Source organism: Scleropages formosus, chromosome 3 (genome assembly GCF_900964775.1).
Source record: "Scleropages formosus chromosome 3, fSclFor1.1, whole genome shotgun sequence".
NCBI classification, from domain to species: domain Eukaryota; kingdom Metazoa; phylum Chordata; class Actinopteri; order Osteoglossiformes; family Osteoglossidae; genus Scleropages; species Scleropages formosus.
The window spans coordinates 34,282,648-34,304,860 of record NC_041808.1 but is presented as its reverse complement, the minus strand read 5'-3'; the positions used below and the strand labels follow the sequence as shown (position 1 = coordinate 34,304,860).

Below are 22,213 nucleotides of genomic sequence, written 5' to 3'. Positions count from 1 at the left end.
GAAGGTGGTACAGTTTGCACAGCACTTCTCACAGGCAGTAGAAATCCAGGCAGGGCTAGAGCACAAGATTCAGCAAAAGCAGAAGAGGCAAATGTCTTTCTGAAGAATTTACCCTATGTGCTCAAAATTTCATCATCCACTATGACTCATTGCACTGTTACCATATTACACTCACATAACACTTATGGCTGGATATACCTCTTGTTGCACACGCATTCAACAAGAAATGAGAAATTAATGTTTGATTCAAATTTTGGGTTTAAAGTACCCCAGCTGGGCAAGATAGTTATTTCACACAGTTCTTGTAGCTCCTGAGGCTGAAGAGGGGGAGGGATGGAGTCTAAACAATCCAGACATCGTGCAACAACATCCTGTTACTGGAGGAAACGAAATGCATGCTCACACACACGCACACTGCATACATCCTCTGTAGAAGGATCTGATATTAGCAGGGCTATCAACTCATCAGGCAAAATGCCACACCTTGATTTAAGCAATTCCCACGAGAAGCTAGTTTCTTCCAAACATTTTACCCATTGTGCTCTTATCTGAGCCAGTTTCAAGGAGTTACAGCTCCTGTCAGACACCATTTCCTCTCAATCAGAAGACAGGCAATGGAAAAACCTGGTGAGAAGCTGCCAGTCATTACAGAAACGCAGTCAGCGCGTCAAGATATGCAGAACCCAGCTGCTCCCTAACCATAAGCAAGAGAGATAAACACGGGCCATGTGGTGGACTGCACTGTCATCTCTACACAGACACTGAGCAGAGATCTCATCCTCTCACCATAGCACCTAGAGACAAGGAAAATTGGAGTTTCGCTTTGACTTCTGGTCAAAACCCTTTCTCAAACCTCCCACATCCAGGAGGTGTGAAACACCACAAGCCAAACCATGGCCACACCCATCGGACAATAAGTGGTGGAGCCACATTTTTGGTTTACCATTTCAAAGCGGTCATCGTGACAGTTTCCATGGCGATGCAAGATGAAAGAATACTTGTTTAAACACTCAGGCTGCAGCTCTTTACTGGGCTTCAATTCATTCAAATGACACAGATTCAGAAACACACAAAGAAGCTTCTTACCAACAAGCAGTCAACACAGTACATAACAGCCGACATTAATTTTCATAACAGCCAATACTGTGAGAGTTCAGATTCCACTGGAAAAGTGGAAATAAGTATACACTGAACATCAGAGTCCTCTCAGACTGCGGCGAGTGGAGCAGACACAGTGAGCATAAATCCACGTAGATGCTGCAAATTCAGGTAAAGACACTCTAGGAAAACCAGCATACAAGGGCCATCAAGTACATCTTCTGTCAAATAAGCCAGTTCATTCAAACAATGTAATGCTATCTCTCCATCTTTTCCGTCTCATTAACCAACAGCAAACACGAACTGAGCACAGCTGCTCTGCCCTGAAAGCAAAGCCACTCAGCCATCAGGCAGATTTCCGGCTCGCGGTAGAACTTTGAATAACAAATGAAAAATCGTGTGTAGCACTGCGCTTCACCAAGGCAGTCTGCTGCGCTTAGTCCTGCTCTTCTGCAATCTGGGATCTTTGTCAGCAGCCCAGATCTTGCGGTTTCCTGCCTGAGCACACTGCCATGATGGGAATGAGGACCTGCCTGTACAGGTCTAGTTCACATCAGGTAAGAGAGAAAACAACGCAGCGAGAGAAAGGTGGTGCACTCAATATCTGACAAACGCTGGGGGAGACCCGAGGTAGTTATAAATCAGAGAAATCTTTGAAACCTGGAAACCGGGCCTCATGTTACACACTTTTAGAGATGGCAGAACACACATGCCGTCACCTGTCTTGCACCAGTTTCACAGATCTTCAGCGCTAGCAAGTAAGTGAACACCCAGGGAGCGCACACACCCACTTGCACACACAAACAGTGCCGTGGAGTCGGAGTCAGAAGCAATTATTGCGTCACTGGAGTCAGTGTTGGTAAAAGTGTACCGACTGACTAAATATACCACGTATACCGGCGTATAAGTCGACCCCGCAAAAGTTAGAGGTGTATATACATTTAGACCTGCATTCGCCGGAAGAGTCGACCCCCAAAAATAATGTGCGACTTTTGGGCAGCGCTGTGGAGTCGAAAGCAATTGTTGGGTTACTGGAGTCGGAGGTTTTGCGTACCGACTTGACAGCCCTGCACACAAACACAGAGAGGGAGCAAAATGACCCAGTGATTTCATAAATTTAGAAACACCCACACGTGGCAAAGAGCAGGCACACTGCCAGCCTTCAGATCATGATGGTACAGACGTGGCCTTTGCTTCAACAGCCTCAGGAAGATCCAGTAAGAGCCACACACAAGCCTCCAGACAAACAAAAACTGATTCACAGCTGACTTAAACAACTTTCACTGATTCTTCCCAATTCTAGTTAAACCAGTACTACGTAAGCCCAAGACCTAGAACAAATAGATGTAGAGAGGTATTTTAGTCCTACTATATATTCTAGGAGGAGGCAACAGAGTCTGCTCAATACAGCAATGGCAAAACAGAATCCACACCAACTGGTTTCCTAATTTCTCTTCACTGAATTTTAAATTAAAGCAAGAGTACCAGTGAATTATTAGATCTTCCAAAACATCCTCTTAACTCAAACACTGCAGCCCTGTACACTTCAGATGATGACTAATAGCTGAACCCAAACCCAAAAAGTTGTTAAAGGCTCATTTACATCACAGAGCAACAACTACACTTCCATGGCGAAGAAGAGGGATCACAGAACCTTCAGGACTGTCAAGCAAGGTGCAAACTTTGTGTTGCTTAACACATCCAAAGCCCAAAACCCCTTATATTTCTGGGTTCACTGGTCACCGCAGCTGAGTGAGCCCACCATACCATGGTACAGTTCCACAGGCTCAACATGTGACTGTAGGGGACAGAAAAGGGGGCACCAAAACCTGCAACTATAAACTGTTTAACGTCCCATGGTTTTCGCTTTCTGTATTTAGAAAGACAAGTGCATGATGATGAGATCAGGTTACCAATAAGAAAGCTTTACGATATGATGTGGATGCGTTTTTTTACCCCCAATTTTGAAGTGTTTTACATTATTTATTCAGCAGACACTTTTCTCCAAGGAACTTCAGTGAACTCTATGAAGTGTTATCAGCCCACACACCTCATTCACCAGGTGACTTACACTGCTAGATACACTACTGACTACTTATACTGCTTTAACTTTAAAAAAAAAAAAAAAAAAAAAACCCACAGTGCTGAAGCCCAAGCTGCTTCTGTACCACAGGAAACGAGGCACTAAGCGTGCATTGCGGTCTGCAAAGGAACAAAATCAAGGGCAAAGTCTCCCGGAAGAGCCCCAGCCACTCACAACAAGCGCGAGCGCCACAACAAGCGCGAGCGCCACAAAAACCGGGCCGCCCAGCCAGGAAACTGTCTTCGTGAAGTACACAGCTCACCACCAGGATTTAATCTTAGAATTAAATAAAAATACGCGAAGCGAAGGTCGTTTCCCGCCACGGCTTTTTTCTCGTCACTCTACCCCAGCCGCGTTGAAGAAAACTATCCGCAACACACGAGCATCACGCACACAGGACAGTCAGCCACTCAGCGTTACTCACAGATTTATAACTTAAGTTAGTCGTAGCTTCGCGACCGGAGAAACTTACCTACGCCTTCTTCCGACTTGAGTACCATTGTGTGAGTTCTGAACTGTTCCCAAACGTGAAGTAGAAACACGAGGTCAGCGTCTTTTATGTTTTGTCCTTTTTTTCCCCGCTTTTCGCCGTTCAAACCACGAAGGCAAAATGTAAAAGAAGACAGCGTACGAGCCCTTCTTCGCTGGGAGTGGTGTTCCGTCCCGGCGATAATACTCAGTAAACGACCGAGGGGGAGGAGTCACCATCACGACCGAATAACGATCGGTCCCCGCTGGCCAATAGTGTCGCGGTTCTCACCACTAGCCAATCAGACTCATCGCCCTGTCCGCCGACCCGTAACAATTATCGCTCTCTCCGCCGCGACCAATAAGAGCGACCGCTCTCACCCCAACCCAATAATATTCGCCGCCCTTTCCGCCGACCAATAATACGTTCACTTATGGCCAATAAGAGTCGTTTTAATTCTGTCCAGACGGAGCGCCTGTACTACAGGCTGCAGCGTCCGCTCTGTCGACTTACGTAAGAGCAAGCGCCGATTTACCACTGGAACACTTTCATATAAATGCGTACTGGGAAGCAAAAAATACAGACTAGAAGCTTATGGAGTGCACAATCTGGAATATCGTGATAAACTTTATTACAGCGCTTAAACTAGCTAATAGCGTGGCTTATAAAAATGATTTGAAGACTCCTCACACGCAGTTTGTTAGTTATTTCAGGGTTTTCAGTCTGAGTGTCTGGTGGTCCCCACCCATCCTGGACTAGAACAAATCAGCTCAAGAAAACACCCATCCAGGGAGTTCACACAGATTACTTTGCTGGAGTGGCTGCTGCTGGTGAGTTCCAGATGTGCCACTCCCCGGTGTTATAACACTTACTTAAAAACACAGTGGTTTCAAAGAGTGACTGTGTCTTGCAGTGCTACGGCTTGTCTCAGCATGTCCAGCAACAGCCTGAATAACGTCGGGAGACGAGAGGCCGCACAGACAGATAGACGCATTACCACCATGTGGTCCTCCATCAATCGCAGGAGGCCGGTCTGCGGCCTGTAAATCACAGCATGCATGCAGAACCAACCTCCACAGGAGAGCCTGTCAGCAAGCCAAGAAGGAATAGGACAGCGGGGTGGAGGCAGCAGCACATTTCCTCCCTCAAAGCCTTCATTGACCCTCAAGGCGCACACACACACACAGTACCCCCATCTCCAAACACCCACGCACCTTCGCCGTTACAACTGACCATTCAAGTCCAAAACATAGTGCAGCATTAAATTCCGCCGCTGCTGTAGTCACAAAGTACGTCATTGCAGATGATGTAATGCAGATGTGATGTTAATTGGATTGTTACGTATTAATTTGGAGCGCTTGTCCCTTTCTTGCCTTTTTGTCTGCTAGAGACTCAATCTGGGACCATGTTTTGCGTCATTCTGTCCATCGGTATCCTGCCATACAGTGAAACAATGCTCTCCTTTGCTTGACTCACAGATGGAAAAAAGTACTGTGTGGAGAAACGCTACTAGTCTGTACACATCTATAACTGTAGGCATACTATTGTATTAGGTATGTAACAGCGTGTTACATATTTACATGATGTTTTTCTCCAAAGCAACTTATAACATCAAGCTTTTTTATGATTATTTACCCATTCATATAGCTGGATAATTTTACTGGCATGATTTAGTAAATATGGTGTTCAAGGGTACTACAGCTGGAGATGAGTTGAACCTACAACCTTTGCATCTAAAGGCATCTATTTAACCATTACACTATCAGCTTTCCATATATGATATCATCTATTACTATTGCATTATTGAACCACTCCTTAAAACTATTGTCAGTGCTCTGTGTCACACTGGTGCGAAGCGTGCAATATAAAAATAAATTGAATTGAACCTAACTGATATATGAATACAGTTATACAAGAGTTCAGACTAGTGAAGTTTCTCTGTACCACATTTTTCTGTTGTTTTCAGGCTGTAAGTCATCGACATGAGAGCATTGTTTCACATCCCATGGTCACAACCAGGGCACAGAGTCCCTGGGCGACCCCAACAGCCTTGTACACTTCCTTCAGGTTTTGGAGACAGTAGCATGAGGGGCTATTTGTGGAATGGGGTTTCCTTGAATTGTTTCACCAGCCTGTGTCAGTAGCTGCTGCATTTACACTGGAAAGGCATCCTTCTTTTGGTTGAGATGCAGTGGGATGTTAATCCAAAGAAACAAACATGCCTTCAGCCACAGTTAAATACACAGTTCTTGAGAGGTGCTACGCTCAAACATTGTAGCTGAGTTTCTGATCTATGACATTTCTGCAGTGGGCGAAATTGATTGTAACTACTTTCAGAGGCTGTAAACATACAGTACAATAAGTCAACAACCACTGAGAAAAGCCACACTAGAATCTGACCTCAAACTTTGTGAAATTCATGCAAAGCACTGCTCTTTTGGTTATACGCAAAATAATTAATCCAGGCCACACTTGCTCGTTTATCATCATAACTCACACCTTTACCCCAACAGCAAAATGCAGAAGAAAAGAATACACCCATCCATCGAAAAAACACGGTTAATTTGTTCTGAGAATTTTCACCCTGTTAGGCAAATTTCCTAATGGACAAATATCAGTTCCAAATGAAGAATGTCACCAAAAATGAATTAAAATACCAAAATAAAAAGTTACGTTTATACATAACAACGATAAAAGCAAACATATTTTATCATATTTGAACCTAAATGATTATTTCTAGCTTATTCCATTTCATATTTTTGTTCATTGATTCATTATGGGTAACCGCTTGTCCAGTGCTCTGTCATGGCGGTCAAGAGCCTATGAACGGAAGCATCAGGCACCAGGCATGAGGCAGGGTACATCCTGTATGAAGACATTTTGAGAATTTGACTTGCACTGAAAGGACCCAAGTTCAAATCTAGCTTCCACTGTAGCACCCTTAAAACAAGGTAGTTAGCCTGATTTAAGTTAAAATTACCCAGTAGTATAAAGGGGTAAGTTATTGCAAATAGCTTAACATAAGTAAGATCATAAATCCCAATATACAAAAAATATCAGCTAAATAAATTGTTGTTGTTAGAACGACAACTAGTATTTAAGTGATTTGCAGGATATTTACTTTAACTGATGGTTGTGATTCAGATTGTCCCTGGTTTTGTTATGGAAGAAGTGTGCCATGGAAATGCACTGCTTGAAGGGAAGTCTTATCTGAATCCATTGCCTATGTCACAAGAGGAGTTCAAGTACCACAATTTGAACCCTACCTGGACACTACAGGTCACTGTTTTAGGGTCATGAGTTTAATACACGTATTCGGACAAACTCCTTTTGAATTTGAAACTCTGAGAGTGTATCTCTACTCCAAAACAACTGATACAAGGTGCTGTCAAAGTAAAGTAGTAACATCGCACAGAATAACAAGTACAAAAAAAAAAGGGTATATATTTTCATAAACCTTTGTAGTTTTTTCCATTGTTTAACGGATGAGGGTACGTTTAAACCTCTGTTACAATATTTGAGAAAATGCTCCCTCTCAAATAAGAGTTGTTAATTATTGTTGCCGGAGCTGTAATGACTAAGCATGCTGGGAGAGCTTGTCAGGGTTTCGGAGGCACGTGGCAGGGCTTGGCTCAGCTACACATCCATTCAATGCTGTAAGTGCAGCCTGCCAAGACCTCGCGGCCCCATGGGCCCTCGTAAGCCGCTAATGCCACTAAGGAGCGCAGCAAATCCATTTCAAATCCCGTTACAGCGTTAATTAAGCCTGCACTTTGCACTGCCATCAAAAAGGAAATGTCTGAGCTCTAGCTGCTGCTTATGGCAAACTTCTGACGAGGGAGTCCATAACTGCATCACAGCAAACTATCTGATAGCAGTGTTGTCCGATTTAAATCGTGGTTTAAATTAAAAGATTTTTTTTTTTTTTTTAAATCAAGTTTACAGATTTTTTTCAATGTATTTATTTTTCGTCAAATCTTAGGTTTATTTGGTAACATATCTAGAAGCACTTAAAAACAGCTTTAAATTACAGGACACTATCAGCAGAAAGTATTTAAATGAAAAAAAATGACTTAAATGACCAGCGACAAGGATTCTAGGATAATTAAACTACCGTGTTTACTACACAAGTCAGCTTTAAAATGCTTATAGAAAACACAAACACATTGACTGAAACAGTTTGTCTCCAGCAGGGTCGCGGCAAGCGCGGGCCTAACCTGGCAGCACAGGGTGCATGGCTGGGCGGGACACACACCCAGGATGGGACGCAAGTCCATCACAAGCCACCCCACCACAAGCCACCCCAGGCGAGACCTGAACCCCAGACCCACTAGAGACCAGGCACAGGCCAAACCCACTGTGCCCCTTTTCATAAAAAACACACACACACACACACACATTTTCAGAACCGCTTGTCCCATACGGGGTCACGGGGAACCGGAGCCTACCCGGCAACACAGGGCGTAAGGCCAGAGGGGGAGGGAACACACCCAGGACGGGACACCAGTCCGTCGCAAGGCACCCCAAGCGGGACTCGAACCCCAGACTCACCGGATAGCAGGACTGTGGTCCAACCCACTGCGCCACCGCACCCCCTTCATAAAAAACATCTCAAATAAAACCACAACTTTTACATTTATTCATTTAGCTGACATGTTTCTCTAAAGCAACTTAAAGTATGAAGGTTACAATTATTTAGCCCTTTCTACAGCCAAGTAATTTTACTGGAGCAATTTAGGGTAAGTACCTTACTCAAGGGTACTACAGCTGGAGATAAGGCTTTCACCTGTAACTTTTGGATCCAAAGGCAGTAGGTCTAACCACTATGCTACCAGCTGTCCCTTTTAGATGGTACTTATGGCTCACTCATCTCAATGTTCTTATTTAGCACCTTGAAGAGAAACAAGTTTTACTGCATTTTCTGTGTCAAGCCTGTTCCTAAGTTTATGCTGGGTAAGTCCATGTGTGCTAAAGACATGCTCCATGCCTGCAGAGGATGCAGTGGCAGAAAGAAGCTGGTTGACAGCAGCCATGGCTTCTGCATCAATGACATAACTTTTAAAAATTAACATTTTCAGGAAGAAAACAAATATTTTGGTAAGTGTTATTAGAATAAGCATTTAGAGTTATGGAGAACAGTCAAGAGTTTAAAAAAAAAAATCTGAGTTAAAGCAAACAAAATGTTTTTTTCAATGTTAAAAAAAAAAAAAAAAATTATCACCCTGTCTGATAGTACTGACATCAACATGTAAATGAAATTATTTTCCATAAGAAATGTATAATTAAATCTAAATTTGAACAAACATTTTCTTGATTTCCTTGAAAACTGAAGGTGTGCTGTGAGGCAGGGGAGAACCCACCGGGGAAACAGGACAGCACCAGGAGTTTTTTGCCAGAAGTTTTTTGCTTCTCAATATCATATATTACAGCTGTCCCTGTAAAGTGTGTACTGACAATGTGAGTGGCAGATGCATAAAACATAGAACACCCTGACTTCGATGCATGCCAAAAGATGCAAGTTGTCTAATACTTGAGTGGCAAACAGGAATCAAAAATACATTCAGTAAAATGTTACTGAACATACACCCAGTCTGATTAATGTGCTTGTCCAAATCAGGGTCAAGGTGGTCCAGAAAAAATCCTGGAGATACATGGCAAAAGGCAAAGGATGGTACACCCTGGACAGAGCGCCAGTCTATCACGAGGTATCCACATATCACAGTCACACACTGTGGGACATTCAGAATCACCAGTCAACCTGAAACACAAGTCTTTTTTTTCTTAAATAATTTTACTTTTTTTTTTTTTTACTTAATTAGATTCTCTTGTCTTTTTTAAATATATTTCTCTTTTAAATATATTGTCTTTTTTGCACAGTCTACAGAATTGACTAGATTAACATTTCACTACAGATTGTATGTGTGTGTAACTGTGTATGTGACAAAATCTTGAATTGTGGGTGGAAACCAGAGCACCTGAAGGAAACCCACACAAACGTGGAGAGATGATGCAAACTTCACACAAACTGATCCAGATTTGAACCTGCATCCAAACAGCCCAGGTAATGTGGGACAGCAGGGCTGCCCACTGTGCCACCCAGTATCGGAAGAGCAATGACCACTGTTTCATCCTGGATTGCACACCTGACCTCTACTGGTCTAAAATATTATTACAATTAACTTTTTAAAAACAGGACAGGAAATTAATTACAGAAAATCAGTACTATGAGTAAAACTGACACCCACCACTTAGGGGAATTAGCGAGATGCGTCCTCTCTGTCACGCCGCTGCATGTCTCTGATCAGTTCTTCATTTCCTTTCAACCCTGCCTCACCACTAATTCCTCGCCTCTTTCTGCACCCATTGTCACCTTCTGCCGCAATTTAAAATCTCTTTCACCTTCCTGCTTTGCCTCTGCTACGCTGTCTGCGCCCCCTTCTGCTGCACAATTTTCGGATCTATCAACAGATGATGCCACTAACATTTTCCTCTCCGCCCTATCTTCCTCCCTTGACCCTCTCTATCCTCTGTCTTCTAGCTGTCTGACCAGCACTCCCCATTGCTACCCCATGGCTGTCTGATACGTTACGTGCTAACAGGACCAAACTCCGGGTTGCAGAGTGAAGATGGCGAAAATCCAAGACTCGCTCGGACCTGGATGCCTACCAATTACTCTTAGCTACTTTTCACTCTGCTGTCTCTTCAGCTAAAACCTCTTTCTACCACAACAAAATACAGTCTGCATCTAAAAAAACCACACAGACTCTTTGCCACCTTCTCATCCCTTCTGTGTCCTCCACTGCCTCCTCCTCCTCCTTCTCTCGTTGCTGATCACTTTGCTTTGTTTTTCCGAGACAAAGTCAAAACAATCACTGACAAGTCCTCAACATCACCCTGCCCAGTTTGCGCTGGACCTCCCTGCGAAGCTATCCTATCCAACTTCAAGCCGCTCTCCGAATGTGAAATCTCTGACCTCCTGATATTGCGCAAAGCCACCACCTGCTCGCTTGATCCGATCCCACCGTCGCTCCTACAGAACATTTCCCCGCAACTCTCCACCTTCATCTCTAAGATCATCAACTCCTCACTTTCCTCTGCCTGTTTCCCAGCTGCCTTCAAAACTGCTCTCATTTCACGTCTGTTAAAGAAACCCTCCCTGGATCCCAGTTCGGTACAAAACCACAGACCGGTCTCCCTCCTCACGAATCATCAATCAAACTGGACAACTCACTCATTTTACCTACCTCCTTGGCTAAGAGGCTGGGAGTGACAATTGATTCAAGTTTGTCTTTCTTTCAACACATCGAAGCCACAACTCAGTCCTGCAGATTCATCCTGCATAATATTTGTAGGATCCGCCCCTACCTCACAGCTGACTCTGCCCAACTACTTCTCCAGACCGTGGTGACATCCCATCTGGATACTGCAACTCTCTCCTGTGTGGCCTTCCTGCTAATGCCATCAAACCTCTGCAGCTTCTACAGAATGCTACTGCACGAGTTGTTTGATTTGCCAAAGCGCTCCCATGTATCTCCTCTACTCATTTCTCTGCACTGGTTTCCTATAGCTGTCTGAATCAAATTCAAGACTCTGGTTATTGTCTACAAATGCATCAATAGAACTGCTCCCAGCTATTTACAAGATTTGATCAACCGCTACACCCCAGCCAGACCCCTTCGCTCGTCTACTTCTGTTCGCTTCGTGGTCCCACGAACGGAAAGTAAAGCACGGAGGTTCTAGGTTCTGGCTCTGCTGTGGTGGAATGACCTTCCCCTTTTACTCAGAACTGCAGAAACTCTGTCTACATTCAAGAAGAGTTTGAAAACTCACTGTAGCACGCCGAGGCTGCCCGGGGAGGGGGCAGAGACGAGGTTAAAGCAGCCACAGCTGGGGCTGATTTCATCCCCGATTTCATCCCCTATTTCTTCCCCGGTGCCCAGCAGTAGAGAGAAGAGACCGAGGAGGAGAACCAGACCGAGACGACTGCCGACCCGACCCCTGACACGAAGCCCTCGTCCCGATCGACCCTACTCTCCCAGCCTGCACGAAACCCTTCCCTACCTGTTCCCTGCTTCCCCTTTTCCATCTCCGTCCTTCTCCGCTGTCTAGCAGATAAAAGCCCACAGCTACGGGCGACTGCATCTCCTGTCTGCTGCCTCGTCTCTTACAGTGGTGCCGAAACCCAGGAGAGACCAGCTGGAACGCATCCTGGAGCGGCTCCAGCTGCAGCAGCGAGAGTCCCTGGATGCGATACTGGCGGTCCAGCTCGCCGAACACCGCACCCTGGCGGACGCTCTGGCCACCCTGGTGGACAGCCCAGCCCCACCGACAACCGGCCCCGTCCATCTCCCGAAGATGGCGCCGGAGGACGACCTGGAGACTTTCTTAGAGGTCTTCGAGCGCACCGCCCATGCCTGTCGGTGGCCTCAGGAGGAGTCGGCCCTACGGCTTACTCCCCTCCTCACGGGCGAGGCCTTGTTGGCAGCGCGTCAGGTCCCAGCCGCGGCCGCCATGGATTACGGCGCCCTCCGGGAGGCCATCATGGAACACGTCAGTCTGACAACTGAGGGCCACCGCCAGCGCCTGCGCGGTCTGCGGTGGGACAAGTCGGCCCGCCCCTTCCTCTTTGCGCAGCGGGTCCTGGACTCCACCCGGCGGTGGCTGCAGCCGGAGCGCCAAGACCAGGAGCGGATTGTGGAGCAAGTGGCACTGGAGCAGTTCATGGCGGCCATGCCGACCGCCACTGCGGACTGGCTCCAGTGCCACCGACCGGAGACGCTCACAGATGCAATCTGCCTGGCCGAAAATCATCTGGCAGCGAACCCCAACAACCCCCTAGCGCCCCGACCCCCCACCTCGCGGGTCTCTCAGCCCAGACTCGCTGCCCGTGCCGGGCCTTTGCCCGACCCCGGTGTGGGGATCCGGGACATCTGCAGCGAGATTGTCCCGTCATGGACATCGGCGCCGCAGAGGCCGCCGATGAGACCACCGGCGCAGCTGCTCCCGGTCCAGCTCCTCGATACCGTGTTCCGGTAAGGTTTTGAGGGGGTATCTGCTGGGCTTTGTTGGACTCGGGTTGTCAGCAGACCATGGTTCATCAAAGCCTGGTACCGCCGGGGGCATGGCGTAAGCAGGGCACGGTGAAGGTGCGGTGTGTGCATGGGGATATCCACGTTTATCCTGTCGCGAGTATCATGTTCCGAATGGGGGGCCGACGGTACCAAGTGCGGGCTGTGGTTACGCTGCAAGCCCCGTTTCCATTGATCCTGGGCACCGATTGGGTGGGGTTTGTCTAAGCCCTCGCGCGGGCGGCAGCAGACCGGGCCCGCTGGAGGGGGGAGGCCCTCTGCCTCCCGACCACGCCACGCGACGACGCGCCGGACCCCGCGACGCCCATTGCCCGGCTCGCGGAGGTGAGTGATTTCCCCCTTGAGCAGTCGCGGGACGACACACTCCGCCATGCGCGTGAGCAAGTAGCGAAAATTGACGGCGTGCCAGTCCACCCCGGACAGTCACTTACCTACCCACACTTTTGTGTGGTTAACGATCGATACTATCGCGTGCACCAGGATCCAGAGACCATGGAGGACAGCCTCCAATTATTAGTACCCTGGGGGCGCCGAGAACCCTTATTTCACGCGGCCCATTCCAACCCCATGGCCGGACACCTCGGGCAGGATAAAACACTGGGGCAGCTCTTGGCGCGGTTTTATTGGCCAGGTATTTGCGGGGACGTCCGTCGCTGGTGTGCCGCGTGTCCTGAGTGTCAGAGAGTAAACCCCCCTGCCGTACCGCGCGCACCACTGCGCCCGCTTCCCCTAGTGGACACCCCGTTTGATAGAGTGAGGATGGACCTCATTGGGCCCTTAGAGCGGAGTGCGTGGGGTTTTCGGTTTGTGTTGGTGCTGGTTGACTACACCACGTGGTATCCAGAGGCGGTTCCCTTGCGTAACATAACGGCGCGCACGGTGGCGGAGGCTTTATTTAAAATTTTCACGAGGGTGGGTGTTCCGAAGGTAATCCTCACTGATCAAGGCACCACGTTCATGTCACGCACCCTCAGAAATTTGTATGAACTGCTGGGGATTCAGCCCGTTCGCACCAGTGTGTTTCACCCCCAGACAGATGGGCTGGTGGAACGGTTTAACCCCATTTTAAAAATCATGATAGCCAAGTTCGTGGCTGACGACCCCAGACACTGGGACCAACTGTTGGACCCCCTCTTGTTTGAGGTGCGGGAGGTGCCACAGTCCTCCACAGGGTTTTCTCCCTTTGAGCTGTTGTATGGCCGGCGTCCCCGAGGGGTCTTGGACATTGTAAGGGAGGCATGGGAGGAGGGTCCCAGTCTCAGCAAAAATGAACTGCAGCATGTCCTTGACTTAAGAGAGCGTTTAAATGCTCTCGGACGCCTGTCACGTCTGCACCTCCAGCAGGCCCAGGAGAGGCAGGCGCGTGCATACAACAGGGGGACGCAGTTACGTCACTTCACCCCAGGTGAAAAGGTACTCATTTTGCTTCCCACCTCACAGTCTAAATTGCTCGCCAAGTGGCAAGGACCCTTTGTGGTCACATGGCACACTGGGAAGGTCGACTACGAAGTCCTCCACTCCGACCGAGGCAGCGCGCGGCAAATATACCACCTTAACCTCCTGAAGTGTTGGCAGGAGGCCCCTGTTGCCTCCTTGGCCACCACAGTCCCGGTACGGGATGAGTTGGGCCCGGAGCTGCCCGACCCAGGCCAAACCCCCCTTCCTGTTCCAGTAGGCCCAGGCCTTACCGAGGCCCAACAACAGGAGGTGGCCCAGGTACAGCAGGAATTTGCCGACGTGTTCTCCCCTCTGCCGGGTCGGACAACACTCATTCAGCACCGAATTCAGCCCCTTGAAGGGGGCCCGGTGCGTAGCCGGCCGTATCGTGTCCCTGTCCACAAACAAAAGGTCATACAGGATGAACTGGACAAAATGCTGCAGTTGAGCATCATTGAGGAATCCCACAGCGATTGGAGCAGCCCGGTGGTTCTGGTCCCCAAGCCGGACGGCTCCACTCGGTTTTGTGTTGATTACAGGCGAGTCAACGCTGTCACCAAGTTTGATGCGTACCCCATGCCCCGGGTGGATGAGTTGTTGGACCAGCTGGGTTCTGCTCGCTTCTATTTGACACTGGATCTCACCAAAGGCTACTGGCAGATTCCCTTATCTCCAGAGTCTAAGGAGATCTCAGCTTTCTCGACCCCTTTTGGTTTACACCAGTTCGTTACACTCCTGTTTGGTTTGCATGGAGCCCCAGCCACCTTCCAGCGCCTCATGGACAGGGTCCTCGCACCCCACGGTGGGTATGCTGCGGCCTACCTTGATGATGTCATCATTTACAGCCCAGACTGGTCGCGGCACCTGGTCCACTTGAGAGCGGTTCTCCAAGTCCTGAGGGAGGTGGGCCTCACTGCAAACCCGGCGAAGTGTGCGATTGGAAAGGGAGAGGTACGGTATCTGGGGTTCCTCTTGGGGAACGGGCAAATTCGGCCCTAAATTAACAAAACAGCCGCCATAGCGGCTTGTCTGGTCCCCAAGACAAAACAACAGGTGAGGTCTTTCCTGGGGGTTGCAAATTATTATTGCCGGTTCATTCCAGGCTTCTCCACCTTGGCCGCACCCCTGACTGACCTCACCCACCAAGGGGCCCCAGAGCCAGTCCAGTGGACGGAGCAGTACCAGCATACTTTCCGGAGGATCAAAGAAACGTTGTGTGGGGGTCCCGTCCTTGCCTGCCCTGACTTTTCTCTTCCCTTTCTCCTGCAGACTGACGCTTCCGATCGGGGTTTGGGGGCGGTCCTCTCCCAGGAGGTAAACGGGGAGTGGCGGCCCCTGTTGTACCTCAGCCGCAAGCTGACGGCTCCAGAGTGTAAATACAGCGCCATTGAAAAGGAGTGCCTGGCAATTAAGTGGGCCGTCCTCTCCCTCCGATATTACCTCCTGGGACGGGAATTCGAGCTGTGCACCGACCATGCACCCTTGCAGTGGTTGCACACGATGCAAGAGTCGAACCCCCGCCTTACTCGTTGGTACCTGGCCCTCCAACCGTTCCGCTTCCGAATAGTACATCGGCCCAGACGGGCAGGTAGTCCCCGACTTCCTTTCGCGGTGGGGAGGGGCGGGGGTTCGGTCCGTCCACAGCGGGGAGGACCCCACGACCCCAGCCCCTGGGAACCTGTCAATGGCGGCGGAGGGGTGTAGCACGCCGAGGCTGCCTGGGGAGGGGGCAGAGACAGGGTTAAAGCAGCCAAGGCTGGGGCTGATTTCATCCCCAATTTCATCCCCGGTGCCCAGCAGTAAAGAGAAGAGACCGAAGAGGAGAACCAGACCGAGACGACCGCCGACCCGATCCCTGACGCAAAGCCCTCGTCCCGATCGACCCTACTCTCCCAGCCTGCACGAAACCCTTCCCTACCTGTTCCCTGCTTCCCCTTTCCCATCTCCGTCCTTCTCCGCTGTCTAGCAGATAAAAGCCCACAGCTACGGGCGACTGCATCTCCTGTCTGCTGCCTCGTCTCTTACACTCACCTTTTCCCAACTCACTTCGCCCAAGATCTCTCCAGCTCATGTATGGTGTAAATGTTCATGCACCGTAACTTTATATTCATCCCCAGATAAGCCTTTACATAGCTGCTACTCCGGTATTGTATGGGAATGTTTGTGTACCTTATTTTAAAAAAATAAAAAATAAAAAATTAAATTGTAGGAAGGTTATCAGGATTCATCTATCCTGCATTTTATGCACCTACTCGAGAGATGAGCATCAGTGCATTAAGTAGAAAGTAACGAACTAGGTTTACTTAATCACTTGTCTGCAGGTATGTTTCTTTCTCTTAATGTAATGCACAAATTGTATTTTCGCTGAGATGTACAGTATGTCGCTTTGCAGAAAAGCGTCTGCTAAATGAATAAATGTAAATGTAAACTGTCTAATTTACTGGATGTTGAACAGATTGAACAGACACAACTGAAAATATTGATGATGGTGATGATAAAGTGGTTCTGATGCATACACCACTCACATGAATCATAAACCCACCTGTACAGTGCTATCAAGGAGAGTAATGCAAACTATAATCCAATTTAACTTAGCAGGTAATGCAATAGACAGGACCTGTGGAGATACATGAGCTGATCCACAGCTGCTCAACATTTCTTTATTTTCCCACCATCACACACATGTGGGGCTTGAGGAAATCAATCAAACAGGGTAGGGCAATTACAATGTCTGCTACATAAAGTCTGCTTGGCACCAGGCTGTGGTTCTAATGCCCTTCAATTACCATCTATTATGTATTAATGCTTTCATTTCCCCAGCCATAGGGTTCATTACCTCATTCTGTGAAAAGACTGACAAATAGAAGAGATGGGGATTTGCCCTTGTAAAAGCAACCTTCAGAAACAGGAGCCTTGTGAAACAGCCGAAGATATGGAAGGCTCTGCATCAAGACATCGCCCTGGAGTCTGAACAGAGCAGCGTCATTCACTTCTCTTCAGTTTTCTGCCTCTGTCTACAGCAGCCACAAAAAAACGATGCTGGTCCTTCACTGACACAGACACCACCTTCAAGGAAAATGTTACACAAGTCAAAACTGAAAGTGAAGTCAGTTGCAAGATCACAACATGAATGGGAGGCTGAGCAGTGAGGACCTGGTAACAGACAATTGACAGCATCTAACTCTATTAAGCACAGCAAGCACATGCTGTGGCCCAGGATGTCACAACTGGTCCAAGAGAGATCCCATTTATGGGAAACCTGAAATCACATGTTGTCATGGCAATAGTTCTCTTTGCCTATGAAAAGAATTCAGCCACACACACACACACACACACACACACACACTAATTACATTAAAAAAGATTAAATACGTAATTAAGCGCTTTTTCGATGCATGCCCTCACAGGAGCAACAGATAAAACCAGAAGAAACTATTTTAGACAGTAGCTGCATAATCTATGCTTTGGGCTGTGCAAATACTTGACTGCAGGCCTACTGGAAAATGCTTTCCTGCCACCTTGTTTACTTGTGTTTGTCACAGTAGTCCAAGAGAAATTGAAGTCTTAATGAAACAAAAACAAATGATAAAAAAAATCTAAAACAAAGAACCTTTGTATATCGTTAACACGTGCAATCATGCATCAAAGACATATTTTCATTGCTTGTCTGGGAGGGCAATCCAGCCCAAGTTGACTACAGTCCCTTTGGAATCTCTTGTTCAGTACACCAAGGAGAACTTTACTCCATATTTCCCTGGAGAAACACTCTGACAGGAGTAATGAAGTAGTGTGATACAGCAGCTTTACATAGTTTCATTTCTATTAAATATTTCCTTCCTGTTGCTGGGTTGGAGGACTACTACTTTATCCACTGAATTAGCACTTTCACTTCTTTACTCTTCTTACTTGTCTTTTGGTTTACTTTCATTTTTTTGAGTATATTCATCCTTTTATATTGTACTGTAAATCTAAAAAAGGGATATTCCATCTGGGAGGAAGAAAAAGTGCAGTTCATCCTATAGATGCAGACTGATGGTATAACATAGTCAGCAGGTGGTGCTGTTGACAAAGGTGACATAAGTGATGAGCTCAAGAGTTTGTAGAGTTGTGCTCCAAGTACATTTGTAGAATTCATGACTCTTGCAAAGGAGTAATATTATGACAGTTAAAAAAACAGCTCATCTGTAATGTGTGAGTGGTACAGCAGAGGTTTTTCTAATCCATCACTGTACACAACTGAAACGAGGTCTGGTGGCTCTCCAGTCCCAGCTAATGTGACAAACACGTCAGGCTCACCCTTTAGTTCACATTTTTATGGAGCAGTTCAGCCAGCCATCACTGCCAGCAGGCCTTGTTCTGGACCTGGAAGCCCAGTGACAGCACACCTGGGGTGAACTCTGTTGTGCAGATCTCTGCAGATTTCCTGCAGACCCTTACACCTTACTAACACACCTCCTCATTCATATAAGTCAATGATACAGGCAAAACAGTCCATCTCTGGAACAAGGAACAGCAGCCGAAAAATATAATTTTATTTTCAGAAAGATAAGAAAAGAAAAAAGAGTGACATTTTCAAAAAACACATAACAATGGGCATTAAACAATAAAAATGTATGAATAGATACACATATACATATAAATACAGAGAGGAGGTGAGGCTCCTGGAAGAGTGGTGCCAGGTCAGCAACCTGTCTCTCAATGTCAGTAAAACTAAGGAGCTGGTGATTGACTTCAGGAAACAGGATATGGTTCATGCACCCATCTACATAAGAGGGGACATTGTAGAGAGGGTCAACAGCTTCAGATGCCTAGGGGTCACCTTCACTGCTAAACTCACATGGACTGAGCACATAGCATCAGCCATCGAAAAGGCCCATCAACGTCTCCTCTTCCTCAGGCATCTGAAGAAAGCCAGGATGTCCACTACATTCCTCACCACTTTCTACAGGTGTGCTGTAGAGTCCGTCCTCACAGGGTGTATTACATTCTGGTGTGGCAGCTGCTCCATACAGGACAAGAAAGCCCTAGAGAGGGTGGTCAAAACAGCTCAGGGAATCATCGGCACGCAGCTACCAGCAGTCCAGGATACCTACACGCTGCCTCAGAAAGACGATGCGCATCATGAAAGATCATAGTCACTCCGCACGGGCACTTTTCTCTTCTATGCCATCTGCAAAGTGGCTCAGGTCTATTCAAACCCACACTGCTAAGTACAGGAACAGCTTTTACCCCACTGCTGTAAGAGTATACAACACTAATCAATGTGCCACCTTTAGTAACTAGAGTTGGACTGCTCCTCCCAAGCACATTGGTAAATTACACTGCCACTTTAAGCGTTCTCATTCTCTTGTTCTGAGTTCTCTGGCTGTCAGCTGGTATTATTGTTATTACTGTTACCATTATTTATTGCTATTGCTGTTGCACTACTCACTGTCATTGTCATTGTTTTGTTTGTGCAGTATTTCTATTGTCTCTGTCCATAGTCTGTGCAGAAGCATTCAGGAAGAATCTCACGATACTTGTATGTGGTACTTGTACCTATGACAATAAACTAAACTTGAACTTGAACTTGAAATATGTGGATACAAGTGTGGTTGTACACAAACATTTGCAAAACGCAGCGCTGAACAAACCTTGCGGGTAGGTCTATCACAGATTGCCTTATTAACCAATTAGGTTACTGCAAGAAGGAGACGGCCAAAACACTCATCACAAAATGAGGAGAAAAACTTAGGTATGTTCCAAATCTTTTCTAAAGTTTATTTTCTATTTCACTTGCATTGTTTATTTTCAGGAACATACATGTATGTCTGCATACGTATTTACATTTTAATAGGACATTGTGTATATGTGTTCAAGTATACACACACACACACACACACACACACACACACACACACACACACCAGAAGCATAAATAACTAATGATTCTCCTTCAGCTATGGTCAATATACAGAGCATAGTATACAGAATATTAGAAATACTTGAAAAGTCCACCTTGCGGCTCGTCCTTTACCTCATTTTTACAATGCCTGGAACATGTACTGTGGCTGTGAGAAAGGTCTGACACACCTTTGTGTGAAAGCAAGCAGCCTCTAACTAGACTAGCACCTTGTCTACCTCTGGGGGCAGTCAATCCCTGGACAGCCACAGGACCAGGAAATACAGTCCATATTATTTCCTTCATTAACCCACCCAGATACATACAGGCACCCATCCGTTTATGAACTGTCTTTGTCCAAACTTCCAGTATAGCAGCTCTTGGCTTTTGATACCCCATTTTCAATTTACAGAATGGAAAATCAGTAAATCTGAAGCCTGTCAAAATAATAAAAAAAAAACATTTAAAAGTCACACGTCGTGCAACGTGCACTTGGTGTGCATTATTATTTTTCCAAAATAAAATCATGGAATAGGCTCTTAGTATCCAAAAATTTGGTACATGCAGCATTTTCAAGAATGGATTAGTCCTGTAAATCAAAGGATGCCTCCATTATTCTCAAAATGACCAGCTGTCAATGCAGTAGCCATCGTCTCCTCATCCAAAACCCAACAAAATCACAACTAAATACTTACAGAGAATATGTAGGGGCAGCAGGCATTCAATAAAAAGGGCAATCAAATTTTCAGCTTTTCTGTCTCAGTATCCCCACCTGTCAATGCCTCATGCTTTTCTGTGATAAATTTCAAATTCCAAAAACCCATGTCATGAATGCATCTGACAAAATAAACTAAAAACTCCTGAATTTTTTTCTCAAAAAAGGTGATGAAACTTACAGTCTGAAGGAGGACCCAGATGAGGCATTTCAAAAAAAAAAAAAAAAAAAGCAGCTATTCTCCACAACATCTGCAGAGCTGTTCCACCACAGGGAGGAGACACTGACAGAAAGATGTAGATAGCTGTGTGTATCTGTGTTAGGGTGGGACGCAGGGTGTTTTAATTGCTTTCCTGTTAATCTTCTAATTGCTTTTAAGTGCCACACCGTCAATATGCTAATTGTATCCTTTTATGGAATCCTGCTTAATTAGGCAGAGCTACAGCAAGTGTCTCACTAAATTACATCACATTTATTTATTTAGCAGATGTTTTTCTGCAAAGCGACTTCCAGTTAACTCTATGTAGTGTTATCAGCCCACACACTTTATTCACCAAGGTGACTTACACTGCTAGATACACTACTCATAATGGGTCACTCACCCATACATCAGTGGAACATACTCTCTCTGTCCCTCACACACTATGGGTGAACCTGACCAGCATGTCTTTGGACTGTGGGTGGATTAGAGACATGTGACAACAAAAAATATTGTTGGGGATGAGGGCAATAAGCAAAGCCAGGTAAGTTAGGAGACCCTGGTGAAACATCTAGAAAAGCATGGCCTCAGGAAACGGTATCCATCAGCTGGGTGCTAAACAAAGCAGCATGAAAACCACACTCTTGTGACTTGCCCTGTCAACAAGACTAAACAAGGGTTGGACTTGGATATAGTTATGGCCTTCTGCCATTTCCCCTCACATCATCTTACAGATACTATCCTGCCTTTTTTGTCTGAGACAGGCCTGCAAGAGGTAAACAGAGGGTAGTCAGCCTAGTGGTTAAGGAAACGAGGCTTGCCTTTGCACATTTTCCATTGCTTGAGTGAGAGCATGAGCTAGCAATAAAAAATACATTAATAAAGAAGGCACTGTCATCTGAGAAACAACATGCTGGAAACTCAACAAAGAGGACTGGTACTGGCTTCTGGTTACTGGTCTTCTGGTACAGGAGCTGCTTTTGAAAATGTCTTTTCGAACACCCTCAGTTGGACCAACAGCAGCTACCACATGTGTAAAATGCAGCCAAGAAAAATTTCCCAACTCCATAAAGGGCTTGAGCCCAGCTTAAGAGCCCCATAACAAAATCTTGAAGCAGACATTTGTCAAACATCAATGTCCTAAAACAGTGACCTACATGGCAGGCTGTAACGTAGACTCACGCAGACAATCAAGGAGACAACCACCCAAACAGACTGCACCGCACAACCCCCCATATAATA

At 46.6% G+C, this 22,213-nt stretch overlaps 1 protein-coding gene across 4 annotated transcripts in view; it reads right to left on the bottom strand.

Annotated features, from left to right (window-relative positions):
• LOC108922545 (cytohesin-1-like) overlaps positions 1–22,213 on the bottom strand; it is a 55,588-nt gene that overhangs the window by 20,033 nt on the left and 13,342 nt on the right. Inside the window, exon 1 of one of the 4 annotated variants that reach the window (XM_029250066.1) lies at positions 11,712–11,742. The exons of 2 other annotated variants lie outside the window; for them this stretch is intronic. In XM_029250066.1, the coding sequence (XP_029105899.1) occupies positions 11,712–11,736 (25 nt within the window). In that variant the 5' untranslated portion in view covers positions 11,737–11,742. Of the gene's footprint in view, positions 1–3,653; positions 3,834–11,711; positions 11,743–22,213 lie in introns of those variants that run through there. One more of the 4 variants, XM_018732736.2, reaches the window with a different exon arrangement.